At 42.6% G+C, this 16,915-nt stretch overlaps 1 protein-coding gene across 1 annotated transcript; it reads left to right on the top strand.

The window, feature by feature from the left end:
* The first annotated feature begins 9,700 nt into the window (after nt 1–9,700).
* LOC103920218 (claudin-8-like) lies at nt 9,701–10,369 on the top strand. The gene has a single exon (XM_009327902.1). The coding sequence runs from the start codon at nt 9,701–9,703 to the stop codon at nt 10,367–10,369; it is 669 nt and encodes a 222-aa protein (XP_009326177.1).
* The last annotated feature ends 6,546 nt before the right edge of the window (nt 10,370–16,915 follow it).

Here is a 16,915-nt window from a genome sequence, read left to right as displayed (position 1 = left end):
CTTTCCAGGTCCACCTGGTAGCCTCTGTGCTGTGCCAATGAATGCACAACTTGCACGTCAGAGGAAAGTAATGCTCGTTTAACTCAGATGAGTGAAGGTTCAAGATTTCAATCACCGCTCCGTGATTGAGCCACTGGGCTTTCGTTTATAATGAGCCTCTTCTGAAATTCTCCCACTGCTGCTGCAACTGTTGTGGGGGTCTAGAGGGTAGAGCTTGCCACCTGCATTACTAGGCACTGCTCTCATTAGAGCTAGACAGTGAGGTGGTAAACACAGGGGTGGCAGCAGAGACGCAGTTTCAGGAGCTGTTTTGTGCAGGCAAGGCAGAGCCCTAACAGAGCCTGAGTGTGTGTGAGCTCCTGTTTTGCAATTTTATATGAGAATGAATCATCTGACACATGAGGTTATCACACATCTGCAAATCCAGTAAGGTCAGCTGCATATAATGGATTTGTCTGTCTCTTTAAGGTGCAGTCCTGAATAGGTGTTGTACTCCCCCATGTTTTTGGATATATATGGTGCCTATATGTGAGAGTTTATCTGTAGGCTGCTTGCTTTCTGTTCAACTCTCAAACATGACTAGTAAAGAATAATAGAAAATGTAGCAGAGAGAGGTTAGGAGAGGCCAGATCTTGGGCCTCACTGCCAGGAAGGCTCATTACTGAAATATAGGAATGGCCTTACTGTGTCAGGCTGGAGATGTATGGAGATCTGCTGCTGCCACTGTCAGGGGCAGGTGCTTACAGAGCAGCGGGAGACCAGGGCCAGTGGGCAGTTGTGTTTGGAGGTACTGTCCCCACTTCCAGCCTCCTGTACTCAGGGTATCTTTGTGCTTAACGAAACAGCAGGCTTGTCTGGGATTTAAGCCCTTCACCAAGGGTCATACTCTGACCCCACACAGCAGATACAGTGGGCTTTCTGAGTATAAGGCATGATGCACAGCTCTCCTTACCTGCTGAGCTGGAAGAAGGGTAGTGCTGTGTAACTCCAGCCATGTGAAGGTCCTGGCTGGTACCTACAGTCCTGACACAGGCTTGTCCACTACCCCAGTCTTGCCTTGCAGAGCAGGGTTAAGCCTCTGAACTGAGCCCCTCAACCAATGCCCGCTTCCATTCTGCATTTTGGATGCTTCTAGCCCTTGAACTTAGCCTGTGACTCTACCACGGATCAACCCCTAGGCAGGAAAGCAAGCTGACCCCTCGCTAACCATGCTGCCTCCCCACTCATCCTACTGCCCTGTGGAGCTGGTGGCAGCAATACTTTCCTGCAAAGTCTCAGCAAGGAACCAACACCTAAGGGTTGTAGGCCATTGGCAATCCTAAATATGTGTTGCTTGAGAAATGAGGAGAAGGCTGATGCCAACTAGTTTGCCTGGGTACTGTCAAGAGTCTCATCAGCACCATCAGTTCCTTTTACTAGTGGGAGGTGGTCCATGTAGGGCCAAAGAGGACAAATAGGACGAGAAGACAGTGTGAGTGGAGTTCACTCTAGAAAAGGTGATATCTATTAACTACTCCATTGCTCTTCTCAATGGATAAATACGCCAAAATTATTCCTGAGAGACGTTTGTGCAATAAAAACTTCCAGAGGTGGCTACTCTGTGGTGTCCTTAGCAATCTATCCCAGTATTTAATTATAATTTTCATTAGAAAAGGTTTTCATGAAGCTTAAGCTAAATCTCCCCACTGCAGGCTAATGCTGCTCTGTTATTTCTTGTCCCATCAACAACAGGCATAGAAAACAGACTACTGCTTTCCTTTAAAGCAGGCAGCCTTTTCCATATTTCAGCACTGTTACCATCTGACCTCTTGAACCTCTCTTGCTTAGCTTAATCATCTCTAATTCTTTCCTCACTGGCACGCTCGTTAAATTTCTCCCCATACTTGTTTACCTCCTCTCGTTGTTTTTGGCTGCTCCACCTCTTTCTTTAAGTTTGATGCCCAAAACTGAACAAAAAATCCCAGAGGAAGCCTCACCACTGCTGAGCACACTGAATATACTGATTGCAGGTTATCATAGCATGGGGTAAAAGATTCACAAAACAAAGCAAATACCTTCCTTGAACATGTTAAATGCATCGCACTTCTATTATTCCAGGCCTCAAGATCACCAGCCTTCCTGCGCTGTGGGATTTAACCACTGGCAGTACATTGACCAGCTGGGTGTCTAATGCAAATTTCCTTGCTGCAGTTCCTCCTTTATTGCTAGCTCCCTGAGGGTAATAAGATGAGACCCCAGAGAAATCCTTAGCTCCAACAGTAGCAGAAATCAATGTCTGGAAACAGGAACATGATAATTCTCCTTCCGATATATCCTTTTGTTGTTTTACTCACTTATGGATTCTGCATCCACATTACATTATTTTTACTCTTCTCCATCCCTTCAGTGTCTCTGTTAATTTCCCACTGCTGTGTCAGATGCTTTAATAAGGTCCAAATGGTTTAGATTTTCTCAACTTTCATTTTCTAGAAAATGTTACCAAACAAAAACTGAATCTATTTTTGCTAAGTCCATGCTGCATTTTATTTAACTTTCCATATACTTCTAGATATTTTTTCTTTTCTTCACAATGGATTTTGAATCATCTTACACTATTAGATTCTGACTAACGTGTTTCTAGTTGTAAACATGGTTTTCCACCTCCCCACTCATTCCCTTAGTTTTGCTGTTCTCCAGACACGCAGTATCACTCCCGATTTGACACATTTGCTAACAGTCCTTGCTACCAGATTTGGAACTGCACACGCTTAATTTCCTTCAGTGGAAATTTTTGGAAATTACTCTCTTTTTTCAGTTTGTGCTCATAAAGATTTGGAGTTTTTTATCTACCTTGGATACAGTATTGTAATTCTGTTGTGCTCTCCTTCTTCTATATCCTTGTGGTTACTTAAATTCAAAGAAGAGGAGGGCTAACTACCTTTCTTAGACTCATGCTCACAGCGTAGCATGCCTCTTCCCTTGCTGTTCCGTACTATTTGTATGCCTGTAGCACCTTTTTTATTCCAATTTTTAAAAAGCCTAATTTGGATTGACTTTTATTGAGTCTCATTTTCCCCTTACATTTTCTGATGTCTTAGATACATTTTCTTTGCTGGTTCGTTACCTTTTCTGTTCTTCTACCAAATACCTTCTCTGTGGAGTTATTCATCCAGCTGAGTATCAACCTTACTCTTACAAGTCTCTCCTTTCCTTCCTGATGGGACTCACATTTCAGACACTTCCTAAGGAATTTTTAAGCCTCATCCACATTCACGTCCCTAAGCTGTTCAGTCTAATTGATAAAGAATAACATGATCAGGATCAGAGGAGTTGTTCTCCCTCAGTGCTGCAGGCACTTTCACCTCATTGGCAATGGTCTTCTGCAGACATACAGATCCTCTCATCTTAATGATCCTTCACACACCACTTTCTGTCTCACAATGTGAGCCCTGTTCCATTCCAACATAAAAGCATCAGATTTGCTGAGGCCTTTCCCTCCTCCATTTTATACTTGTTTTTAAGTCAGTCTGCACATATCAGACCGTTTTCTATCTTTTTTCCTTTCCCTTCCCTAACTTCCAGCCCCTTAACTCCCAGCACATCGTTGGTAGAAATAGTTATTAGACATTCCTCCTTCTTCTGAAGTACTGCACTCTGTGCTAAACTGCACATTTCAGATCTGGAATGAAAGCAGCTACTGCTTGATCATGGACAAAGAAGTTCATATTTTGACTGGCTACATAGTATGCTGCAATTGGGAACAGCGCTGGATTGTCCCTGGGGGGAAGCAGTGTGTCCACACTGGTGAATCATTTGAGCCCTTGCAGGCTGTGGGCTGTCACAGTGCAGAGGCACATCAGCCCCAGGAAGATGCATCAATGTGCAAAATTACGGTGACAGTGGTGCATCCTTGGAGCTGCTACGATTCATGATGCTGGAGAGGGTGTTCTGAGAGTAAGTGACAAAAATTAATTGCTTCCTGCAAAATACTCCTGCTTTGGTCTCTGTGCCAGCACAAATCCAAAGTGATTTATGACTTCCAGGAACAGGTTTTTTTGTGTGAGTGCAGGAACAGCTGGTTGGCTGGGCAGGGCTTCCCTCCTCCTCCGCATCCTCTCCTCTCCCTCTGTTTGAAGGGGAACCGAGGTAAATTGGGAGATGAACTCTGCCAGCTACGCAGGCCCAACGGGCAGGGGCTATGCTGCTCCTTCCTAGGGGACGCCCAGCTTGCCAGCCAGGGAAAGTCAGCCAGGGTGTCCCAGGGAAGAGGTGAATCCCAATCCTAAGGAGAGAGGAGTAATGGAACATCCTGGCCAGAAGCACAGAGGTTTCATAAAGGACTCTGGATTTGCGTAGAGAAAGGGGAGAGTGTGGGGGTAGAGGGTGACCCTGCTGTGTGCTGAGATGACAGGTTTGGGGGTGTTATTGGGTGCACGAGGTTGAAGCTAGTGGAGCTCATGCTGCTAGGGTTTATTTTGGAGGTGAAAATTAACAGTGTTGTTAGTTACATTCAGGAGGTGGGGTTTGGGAGAGGCCAAAAAGTGAGGGGGACCGGACTGGACAGGGAGGAGCCCAAATTATGACTGAGGAAGATGGGAAAAACCCCCATTCTTCCAAGTTTGAGACTTCCTTGTTTAGTTACCTGCACTGCTTGGTTACTGGAAAGCTAGTTCAAGGGTGTATTTTTATGCTGTGCCCCAAAAGCAATCTTTCTTGGGATTCTGAGCCTAGGAGCTTGTTTCTAACAGTATCAGGTAGTCTAACAAAACCTATTACCTCATTCTACAAACCTTGCCTCTCATCTATGTTTAGGCCATCACTGCCACAATATACCTTCGCCTCCTCTTTTATTCCATCATAGTAAATCATGTAAATAGAGGAGTTCCCCTGTGCTTCATCCAGTAATAGCCTAACTGTATAGTCTGCTGCTAACCCTTATGAAAAAAATCAATACTGCCTTGGGAATTTGCCACTGTTATATTTCCAACAGCTTAATGTGAACTGCGCAATCAAATGCACCCCAAAAATGCTCTGAGGTCCTGTCATTAAACAGCAAAGTAAGACAGCATATTTTCTGGCAGGTTCTACCTCTGTCAGGATGGCTGCTCCCTGTACGCAAGTATTGAGGTGACAAATACCTTGTAAAAGCCTGAAGCAGTTTAGATGGATTAAATACTCAAAGGAGTATTTAATATTTTATTACTGTAGGGTTTTATTACACTGAACTGGAGTTCATTCACAGTGTCCAGGAGACAGGCTTCCTCAGACAGGGAATATCATTAAGAGTTTGGCAGTTTTGTCAGGCTGTGAATTTCAGGCACGCTGAGGAAGATGGCGGAAAATAAATATTAGTTCTTTTCAATTCAACTGTCAGTCATGGGTTGCCTCAAAGCTAGAGTTAGAGGTCAGTGCCCAAGTACAGTGCCTGTTATGCGTCTGGGGGAAATCCCTCTCTAAGCTACACTGAACAGATGTTCCTCTCACTCCAAAATGTGCCACGCTTGAAGAGAGGGGGAAGGAGATGTGCCTTCATCTTTTAACATATGTGCAGGCAGCAATATTAAAGTTAGCACAAATGAAAAGGCCTCTGTTGGCTTCAGTCCATTTTCTCCTGAATTAAAACAGAATCAAAGTAACCTTTTGCTTCACCAATAGGCTCAAAATACAGTAGTCAATCAAAATACCGTAGGAAGTAACAGAACCGTTAACTTGACTATGATTTCATTGACCAGACCTTGTAAATAGTTGAAGACGAAGTGGTTAACCCAGCATGTAATGAATGGACTCGTGGAAGCCACAAGCAGGGAGGAACTGATGCCATTCACATGTGTTTCCAAAACAAATGATCCGCAGACAATCCTAACCCTATTTGTTGTATGCTTAAAGCAGATTTTACATGTGGAGGATGATCTAGGTCTGCGTGGCTTCACCCAGCACCTCTGCCCAAGGGGACAGGATGCAGAGTGACTGCAGAGCCACAGCCCGCTGGACTCTCCATTGCCAGACTCCGGAGGTGGTTAGGCAGCTTTGCGGCCTTACTGGATAACTGCAGCCTCTGGGAGGTTAAGAGACTTAAGTGTAACTCTTAGTAATCACTAATCTAAAGTGTGCTTTTGTAAATCTGCATATTTGCCTGTTCCAAAAATGTTACTGAACCTTCAGTTTAGCTCATTAGCCCGTAGCATAACCAACCTATCTATTCTTGATGAGAGCTTATAATGAACTATGTACATTACAGTTATACATTTGTACAAGATTAAAGTCTCTTTGTCTAGATATAGGTGCATGTGTATGTAGAAGGACTCTCAAATTCAATGTACATACAAGATCTACAAAGAGGAATGAAACCTGCTTTCTGGGAGGCAGTTAAGTGTTTACATTATTGATGCCTATAATTAATTAAGCACTTGGGGATCATTGACAGGTTCTGTTAATCAAGTGGACTGGAGATGCTGTACTTCCTCCTTTTCAAGGGGTATCAGCATTTTAAAAGGTAGGGAGGGAACAGAAGATATCGCCCCAGGAAAAGATTCGAATGAACATCCTGATTTGAAGGGAAGAGAAAGTGTAAATCTGAACAGAGACCCAGGGAAAGATTAGATGTAAAGGGTACATGCTTCCTCAGTTGCCTATTTTCCTCTTTGAAGGCAAATTTTGGGGTGGACATGTTTGCACAAGAACTGGTATTCTCGTCTTGAGGCAGGTAAGCATCCAAATAGCATAATAGATGGATGATATGCAGAATGAGGAGACTTCTAAAGTCTAGTCAGGTGTAGATGGGGTTTTCCTTTTATCTCTTCTCACCTGACTCTAAAGCCATTGTATCTGCCATGCCCACCATGTAAGTATGTATTTAATTTCTACTTTAAGAGCTGTCTGCTGCTCAGAGTGATTTTGAAGTAACTTAGTCAACTAAGCATTTCTTTCTGAGAGGTGAGGTGAGCCTTTAAATGGCGGTACAGTTCTCCAGGGTATACAAGGGCATAAGAGCTCCCTCCAGGCTGGTTCAAACACAGGACTTTTCTGCAAAAGGTAATCTTCCGGTGATTAGCAAAGCCAGGGACTCATTGGCATTTAAGAGGTTGATGAGATTTTCCAGTCCTCATGAGTTTCCAAGATATTGGTAGTGTTTCTTGATTTTCTTTTTCAACATGTCTCCTGTAGCTCATTTTCATTTCTGAAATTTATCTTCAGGTTTCAAAACTGCTGTTTATTGGTTTTCCTTTCCTGCTTCCTTCCCCTCAGGTTTCAATAACAAGAACCATCCTGCCACTGGACAGTACATGCAGCAGTGTAGCCTGGGTGTTCCTCTCTTACGCCTACACCTACACTGGATGTCACTCACCATAGGTACTACTTCCGATTAAAGATCAAAAAGCTACTCAACTGTTTAGCGCTGTCTGGATGTATTGCCACACAACCAGCTTATGATGCATTTCAATAGCATTTCTGTGAGCAGTTCATCTTCTATACAAACTATGCCCTGACTGTCACAGAGTGTAATGTTATGCGTGACCTCAACGGCTGACCCTCCCAGAGTCATGTAAGGAAAAATTATTCCAGAGCAATCCTGATAGATAAGGCAGTCAGATAAACAGATTCAGGGCATTAGGCATTGTCTATTCTCCAGCTGTGTAGATCTTCAAGAGCTGGCTGCCAGAAAATGTTGCACAAAGAGTTTTTCTGTTGAAAAAATGACATTTAAATGCTAGTTTTGAGAGGGCTTTTCCATAATAAGTTGACTTCTTTTTTGAAGTTAAAATAACAAATCAAAAAACAGTTTTGAGAATTCAGAGGTAAAAAGGTCCTACAAGATGAATGGAGACTGTACTCAAGTTAAATAGCACAGGTCTTGTGTGCAGTCTTTTTCTAAGGGAGCAGTCTCCTGCCAGAGAAAGGAGTTTCTTTTAGACAGGTAACCATCTATGACTTCTGATTTCATCTCTACGACCTCTTTCTCTGTAGCACTGAGCAAAGTGCCTTAACTTTTCTGCATGACGGGATTCTTTTTTTAGAATTTTGCAGAAGAGTGATGCGATATTCATCTCTCTATAAGAACAAATCCGATAATGTATTTAGTTTCTAAAGGTTACATTTCACATCTTAGCTGAAGACATTTTTTCTCTCCAGATTCCTGCTAGCAGACTTGAAGGCAAAAATGAATTGCCCAGATCCCTTGGGAATATTTTCCACATGGACATGTAATATTATACTATATAACTTGCATTATCTGACACTCCTTCCTTACGGTTAGTAACTGCAGGAAGGAGCGGATTTTGTGGTCTGTGAGTGGTTTAGATGGGCAATTCACTTTTCATGGGTTTTAGCTTTTGCTTTGAATATGTTGTGTAGGCACCTAAGGCTGTAACTAAATTAATACCATCAAAGGCAATGTCTGATATTTCCAAACACACAGAGCCCACAACACTACAACCCACAAGCAATCGAAGAATATGCCGTTCTTCGACAGCACTTCTAGGGGCCTTCATTGTCTTTAGTGGGCCAACTCTTTTTTTTTTTTTTACTAGCCCCATTGGTTCAAAGAGCTGGAGTAACCAGAAACACATCAATTTCAACAACACCCATGAGTTGTCATCATATACTATTATCTCAAGGTAGGGAGAAGAAAGTAAAAAAATCATAATGCAGCAGTTATTCCTAACGTGCCCAAGGCAAATCAGTCTTTTGTGTGCTTTTTTGTCCAGGCTTGTAGCTATCTGTGCAAGCTGGTACATATGCTTGTGGGAGGGACCTCTGACTTCTTTCAAGATGCATTGTACACCGAAAGAAAAGCTCATCCTTTTCATATTAGACAATTGCCCCCAACCCTTCCTAATGTTACCTGGAGAAGATTATTAGTATGGAACATAATGACAACACCATCCTTCTAATGGGGAGAGAGTCTCATAGAGGATTCTTTCCTAACAGCGACCTTACTTGTGGATTCAAAAGCAGAAGCTGTGAAACTTTGCCAGCTATTTTCTTTGTCGTCCTTGTGAATTATGCAGCTGGTAGAGTAAAGCTTTGATGTTGATTGGAATACTTGACTTTCCTGTACCTGTCTAATATCATGATTATACTTTTGTATTTGATCAGAATGAGGAATCTACATTAAATAGCTACACCAAGTACCTCCTAGCTTGATTTAAAAAAAAATCAGATGTTTTCCCAGGGCTGTAGCACTTAGAAAGGAGGTCCCACTCCAAGTCCAAGTTTAGCTTTTTTCATAAGAACAACTGTTTTACATAATATTTTGACAGATGGAAGTTCAGACTTTCTGTACTAAATTTCAACATAGCTGCAGTCTTGCAGTTAAGAAATTATTAGCCCTGCAATTAGGTACCTTTAATTGAATCCCTGACACTTACTTAATTATAGCATCTCTACAGACACACTATGAGAAGCAGTAAAATCAACTATGACACACCCCTCCTAGGTTCCTATTGGCTGGAAACTTGTTAGGCTTGATGGGTAGGCACTGTAGTCAGAGGGGATTTCAAAGCAAATAAATAGCAGGTCCTTCTAGCCAGTCAGAAATGGATTTCCACCTGTCTGAACCTCAGACTGGAGCGAGCTGCTTTTAAAAAAAACCCAACAACTTGCTGTATGAGGAAACTACTGGAGAAAATATTCCCTCTCATACTTTACATTTCTTCTATGAAAAAGTGATTTTGGAAGACTTTCTAGGCCACCTCGCTTGAGGTGTCTTTTCGGAAGAAGCATGGCTTGCTGTGTGTTACAAATCACTGGTCTAATATTTGGAGGTGTTGGCATGGTTGGGACTTTGGCAGCCACAGTTATGCCGCAGTGGAGAGTTTCTGCCTACATTGGTGGCAACATCGTGGTGTTTGAGACCATCTGGGAAGGACTGTGGATGGATTGCATCAGTCAGCTGGGCATCAGGCTGCAGTGCAAATTCTACGACTCTGTCCTGGCTCTCCCCCCACTCTTGGAGGCGTTCAGAGCCCTCATGTGCTTTGCAGTGGTCCTGTCAATCATTTCCTTTTTGATGGCCATTGTTGGTGTGAAGTACACTCACAGGGCCAAGGAGGATCCCCAGGGCATCAGTATCTTCATACTGGCAGCTGGACTTGCCTTTCTGCTGACGGGCATCCTCGTTCTGATCCCTGTGTCCTGGACTGGAGGTAGCATCATTCGTGACTTCTATGATCCGAAAGTCCCTACGTCACTGAAACGAGAACTAGGAGCTGCTCTCTATGTGGGCTGGGTGAGCGCTGCACTTCTCATCGCTGCGGGAGCAATGTACTGTAGCTTCTGGTGCTGGGCTGATACATCCTCAAAATCCAGGTATCCATCGCTTTCCTGTCACAGATTGCACAAACCTGACTTTGCAGGAGGGCCGTCCCTAAGCGTGCATGCCTATGTGTAGCTGCTACATGTGCTCTTTCTGCTTAGCATGTCGACATGTACTGATTGACTTCAGTGTCTAATTAAACTCTGAGCCTGTAATGGAGGAACAATGTTGTTCATCTGCTATTTACTCTTGACATACGTATCTGCTCTCTAACATGCTTATAGGAAATGTTATTACATGGGCATTATGTTCGAGCACAGTCAGAAGAAAAATCTCACCTTTTTATGGGAATGAAGAATGGCATGGGAACAGCAGCAGCCAGGAGTCTCTCAGAGAAGATGAACAGCATATGGTTGGGCTGGAAGGCAGGCAGCTGCTGTGCAATAGCACCATTGCCCTTCCCTAAACCCATGATGTGCAAAGGGAGCAGTGCATTTTACTCTAAGGTAAAGTCTTTGTAAGGACTGCTCTAGGACAGTGGTGAGAAGCATGGAGTTGGCAGCATGGCCGAAGCAGTTGCTGAATGAACGGAGAAGCCACCAGCAATCTAACTTCCAATATTGGCACACAAATGTTCATGCTCTCCCATCAGAAGCCTCTGTGATTGACTATGGATTTAATTGATGCTTGTGGAGTTGATGTATCCTTCTTATCTATTCTGCTGGGCACAGAATCCAGCTCATGGAATAATAAAATTTTTAATCACTTCACCAGACTTTGCCATGAATGTATTAGCTTTCCGTTGCTTGCTACCTCTCGTCTTTTATCACTTCTCCTGTTCTAGGTGCTACCTATGTAGCACGTCCTCTTCTATAAAATACAGGACAGACCATCTGTCTTTATGCACTTTAAAGCACTGTGCTAATGTAAAGTATAATTAAACAAGCCAGGCAATGTAAATGTGTAATCCCCACTTGCCCGTTGGAGGATCAAGAGTTCCTACCTATATCTTCCATCACACCCACAAAAGCCAAGCCCTGATGTTGTTCTGACTGTTCTGTGTTCACAAGACTTATTTGAAAATGTAGACTGAACAGCCTGATGCCTGCCTGTCCACTGTGCAGAATTCAACAGTATTTGCAGCTGTGCATTTTTTTTTCACAGCTGAAAACTTGGAACCTGCTTTTGACAGCGTCCATGTCACAACGTTGACAAGTGACCAAAGAAGGTCCAGTTCAAAACATTTTTTTTGGTTCTTTACACAGTAGTAATTGATAGTACCATTTCATTGATAATTTCATGACACAGGCACTCAGTTTGATCCTTTTCTGTGTCTGGGACTGGTATCTGAAAAAAAGGGTGTAATGACTTTTCGAATTGAGCAGAGCAATGCCTCTATATATTCATTTGACTGTTCAATTTGAAGCAGAACATGGAAAGCTGCATTTAATTAAACAAGCCTTTTATTAACTTGACTTCAGATGAATCTAAACGAAACAGTGCCATTGAACACAGATATTCATTACATATATTAACTAATGTGTATTTTCATTTAAGACAACCAGCTCATATCTTTTACTGGGAATTTTCTAGTCACTAGAAAACAGGTTTAATGCATCCTGCTCATCACTTGAGCAGTCAAATCAGCACTTATTAATTCCAGGTGAGCCTTTAAGAGAACATTTGTAAGTAGGTTTTCTAGTACTAAAATGTACATTTTTTATGTTGTCTTATAGCTGCTGATGTCTGTCACAGCAGCTGTCACTGGGTCAGACAGCTCATTTCAGTGGAGTCATTCTGTTGACTTTGGTAATAATCTATACTACCCTGAGGACCTCCACCTATTATTTTATTGTATTTATGTCCTATAATACATATCTTGTTTAATAAGGAACTATTTGGTGAGTAAGCCAGAATTGCACTTTTTGGATTCATTTAGATATGACATTTGTGATTTACAAAGCAGAGGATGAAGACATTTGCAATGCAAATTTGATACATATTTATATGTAGGTAATGGATTTAAATGATGACGTATTCAGTGTAATGCAACTTTATGCAGATATAAGTGCTTAAGAAGTAATTAAGTGCACTTTTCTATAACATTAATTAAAGGATCCTGAATGCTTTCACTATCAGCAGGTTCATCTAGAAATCAAATTTGAACTGGGTGTGCCATTGACACAAGTAACTTTATCTTCAAAGAGTTGAAAGATGAAACTGCTTTATTTGAGCATTTAAGATTAATTTCAAAGAAAACCTAAGCTTTTTACATTGAACATTAACACCAGATGGCTGCATATTGCTCCATTTCTCTCTTTTACCAGTTGATCAAAAGATGAGCTCAAACAAAATCTCTAAGCTCAGACAACCTTGTGCTTGCATGTGGGTTTGGAATCTGACCTTGATTCCAAGCGTACAAGCTAGCCTGGGCTGCTGTTTGGATGTCTGGGGTTTTATTGACACAAACGGCAATTTTTGGCAATGTGATTTAGCACTTCAGACTCACCCAAATAAGTTTAAGAGCCTGTGACACTAAAATTTCTGAATTTGATGCAGGAACAAATTTCTCATAAGAAGCTGCTCTGCAAGAGATGTAACACAGTGGTTAACCTTCTCCCTTTGAACAGAACAGAAATTCTTTTATTGTGGATTCTGGTGGGGAAAACCCCATAAAGATGATTACTAGATATTTTACCTCTGTATGTGAGGAATGCATTTGGCTGATTAAACTGTGTGGGTGCATTTGTGTCTGCTAAGAGAGACAGAGTTTCTTCTTCTTCCTTTTCCCCTATTCAAAACCTGTGATGCTCAGAACTGACTAGTTGGAAGGGCCAGTTCGGAGGTGTGAGTAAGAAAAGGACGTTTTAAGGGCTTTAACGAAAAACTGCGGTTGAGCTTTGAAAATAAACTGCTGCTGTTCATGAGTTTTCTGAGGGTAACAGGAAGAGCTTGGCTTGAGGGAAGTGATGGAGGAGCTTGCACAGATCTCTAGTGCCCAAGGCTGCACCTTCTACCCTCCATCTGCTGCTCCAGGAGAGCTCCTGCCCCTTCTGGGTTATATCTAACCAGACCCGGTCTCAGGTAACCCCGAGTGTCTAAGGCGACTCTCGGATCTTATTTAGATGGCTGAACATGTCCTTCCCGAGTGAGGTAGGCGAGGAGAGGATGCTCAGGAATACGTGTAATGTAGCAAAGACATTTAGGGAAAGGGCCACCTCTTGACTCCAGGGTGCAGGAGGGTCGTGGAGAGCATTGGTTACGCACTACGTGATGGAGGACCAAGAGGAAGCAGGGTGTGAATAACCACTATTGACTGGACTTTTCTCTCAGAAGAAAAGGCCTGACATGTGGGTGTCATTTGGTGTGGATGGGCCAGGGATTGCTAAAGTGTTGTATGAGTTTTTTTTGTGCTGGAGCTCTGCCTTCATTGGGCAGTGGAGGCCGTAAACTTGCTTTGTGATGCTATGTTCACATTCCTCTAGGCACAACTGTCAGAAACTTCAGGCCTGCTGTATTTGTTAATAACAGCTGATTAAATATTGTGGTTAAATAGCTAGTTTAATATCCTGATGCTATCATATACTTTAATATTTTCTGATTGCAGGACAAAATTACTTTGGAAATAAATGTGAATAGCTGAGATTTTGCTATGTATTTGAAATAAATGTACAAACCCCTCAGTTGTTTTTTTTTTACCATTATGTCATTGTTTCTTTTTTGTATTAAAGTGAATGAATGTATTTCCCCATTGCTGGGGAAAGACAGCTTCATTATTTTTATAACATCTTGGTTTGGTTCAGTCTTGTTTTTTACATTATGCTTTGGGTTTTCCTAGGTAATAAACAAAGTGGGTCTGATTCCTTGGGAAATAAAATACACAAAACTGATTTAGTGCTGACTTCTAAGACTTGTTTAGAAGAAGTTTCCTGAAGCAAATCAAGATTTCAAAAGCTGGTCCCAAAATGTATATTCATCTCTGAGATGAAAAGAAAAGATTCTGGAGCAAATAATCCACCACTAAGATGCCGCCAAGGGGATATATTTATGGCAAAAATGACGGCTTAGCAAAATGTTTTGTTATAACAGAAAGGTGAATCAGACAGGTTTTGAGACAAATAAATGCATGCAGTCATCAGTCCTGATATGCAGAGACAAAGCTCTGTGTGAGTGAAAAATAAATAAAAATGAAAATAAATGAGTTTATGTTAAAAAATGTTACAGCTCTCCTGAAAATCAGTGTGAGTACTCACAAAGTCAGAAACGGGAGCTTGATTGTGTCCTTCTGATTGACCGTAACCATCCTTTTGAAAAAGGCACAAGAGGTCTTTTCAGGGGAGTCCTACATCATCTTTGAAAACTGGGACAAAGCTGACCCACCAAATAAACAATTCCTTTCTTTTGTATCTGGTATGGAAATGCTCTCTGACTTACACACTTTGCTTTCCTGATTTGAGTCTCAGAGTCTGAGTAAGACTAACTTGACATTTTATGACTACTTTAAAAAACAAAGAACAAAAGAAAACAAGAAATGCCCTGATAAGGGTAGGACATTTTCAGCTGAAAAGGTCTGTTTCAGTGCTTCTTGCGTACAGTTGCCACTCACAGAAAATGTTCCAGCTGTCAATGAGGACAAATAAAAAATATTCAAAAGCACAAAGGTTTCGTTTTTAGCAACATCAAGGAACAGAACTGGCTAGGGAAAGGGTTGTGACAGAAGTATTAATAAGCCATGTACACCCGCAGAGTCAGCATCAGAGAGTTTGTTCAATTCCAGGGATCAGAATGGATTGAAGCTGGTGTGTACTCAGTGACAATATAACCAATTGCATCATTTTTAAAACAATTAAAGGAGAAAGAGAAAATGCTATATTGAACTCAGCTGTTTGTACCGGAAGAAAAGCAGAACACAAAAGGTTATCCGAGATTCTCGTCCCTACGCTTCCAGCCCTTTAAAAATGAGAGTGAGCTAATTTTACCATTAGGCTTTTTATTCTTTTATCTAGTCATTTTCCTGTCCCTCCAGAAAGGCTTCTCACTTGAATGTGTAATCATCTGGACAGTTTGAAATTTTCAGGCATTATAGAAAAGTGAACTTTACTGTGCTTTTACTTTCTGTTACCAGCCAGTTCAAGTAGTGAGCCCAACAGCATGCGTGTGCTGACGCAGAGACTCTGTATCAAAGTGACACTGCTCTTCAAAGCGCATCCTTCATGTGGGCCCTGCAAGCCAGAACAAATCTTGCTGGTAAGATGAGTTTTAAGAAGTGTCATTTTAGTCAAGGATTCTGGATCTGTCTGTTATCCAGGAGTGCTCACCGCTCAAGTTGTAATGGTTGCTGCAGTGACAAGGGAAGCAAAGCTAGAGAATGTGGATGCAGCTCTCTGCTCTGAGAAGGGAACGGACAGAATTGCCCCAGGATGTTTGAACTAGTTATCGTTCATCCTAACGCGTGTACACTTCCCTTGCCCCAATAATTTCCAAGCAAACACTACCTGTGTATCAATCACTAGAGATTAATTTATCGTGCGGTTCCCTTCAGCATTCCTTTTTTTTTATCTAAACATGGCTCTTCATCTAAACAACAACAACAAAAGCTCACAGCAATTTAACTGACAAATCCAACACCTTTGTGCAAAAAAGATGCTTCAAAAATAGAAAACACAAACCCATCAAGTTTGCATCAGCATCAGCATCAGTCAAACTGAATAATACAATAAGCTTGCTAAATCTCTGTTGCCCACTTCTGCTATGGACCTTAATCTGTGGTCTTTGTCTCAGTTACCGTGAAGTAGTCCCTGATTGCCAAATGACGAAGATGATGAGTACATTAGTGTTTCAGCTTCTGTCTGATGGATGAGTGACTGACAGAATGATAAGCAATGTTTATTCATTCAGAGTTTCCAGTGTAATGCCAGATGGTGCTGGGAGATAGAAAATAATCTCCAGACCCCAACAAACATTGCCTCACATACTGTCACATTCATTCTGAATTTAGCAAAAATTGGCGACATAAACTCCACGTGTTGAAGAAAAGTATATTGTTAATGAAGTACTTTTTGCAAGGCCAAGTTTCACAGGTTAGTCTGAGTCCTGGTCTCTCACTGGCACATCCAAAACGCTGTCTGCAAGCTCTTCTTACACCAACCTGGTGGTTGCTGCAGCCACGCAAGGGGAGATGTGAGGAAGGCCAAAGCTGGTGCTAGAGCTCCTGCCTGCAGCCCCAGGATAGAGGACACACGATGGTAGACTGCCTTTGCAGGGCTGTAAAGGAAGAGCATGCTCCTTCCCTCATCTGAACATGCCCTTGAGGTGGATTGACCTTGGCTGGCTGCCAGATTCCTACCTAGATGCTATCTCACTCCCCCTCTTCACACTCTTCCTCTGCTCCAACATGGTCTCTCCAGGGGATGCAGGGGATCCCTGCTGGGGCACCTGAGGCACCTTCTTCCCCTCCTCCCCCTCTCTCCTCGGTGCTCACAGGGCTGTTTCTCACACTTTGTCCATCACCCCTCGCTGCCGGGCAGCGTTTTGCCCTTTCTTACCCAGGCTTTCCCCGAGGCACTGCCATCGTGGCTGCGGGGCTCGGCCGTGCCCTGCGGTGGGTCCGTTGGAGCCGGCTGGAACCGGCTGTGTCCGGCACGGGGCAGCCCCGGCCGCTCCCCCCGGAGGGGGCCCCGC

Source organism: Pygoscelis adeliae, unplaced genomic scaffold (genome assembly GCF_000699105.1).
Source record: "Pygoscelis adeliae isolate BGI_AS28 unplaced genomic scaffold, ASM69910v1 Scaffold14, whole genome shotgun sequence".
NCBI lineage: Eukaryota > Metazoa > Chordata > Aves > Sphenisciformes > Spheniscidae > Pygoscelis > Pygoscelis adeliae.
The sequence above is the reverse complement of the archived record's forward strand: the minus strand, read 5'-3'. Positions and strand labels throughout refer to the sequence as shown.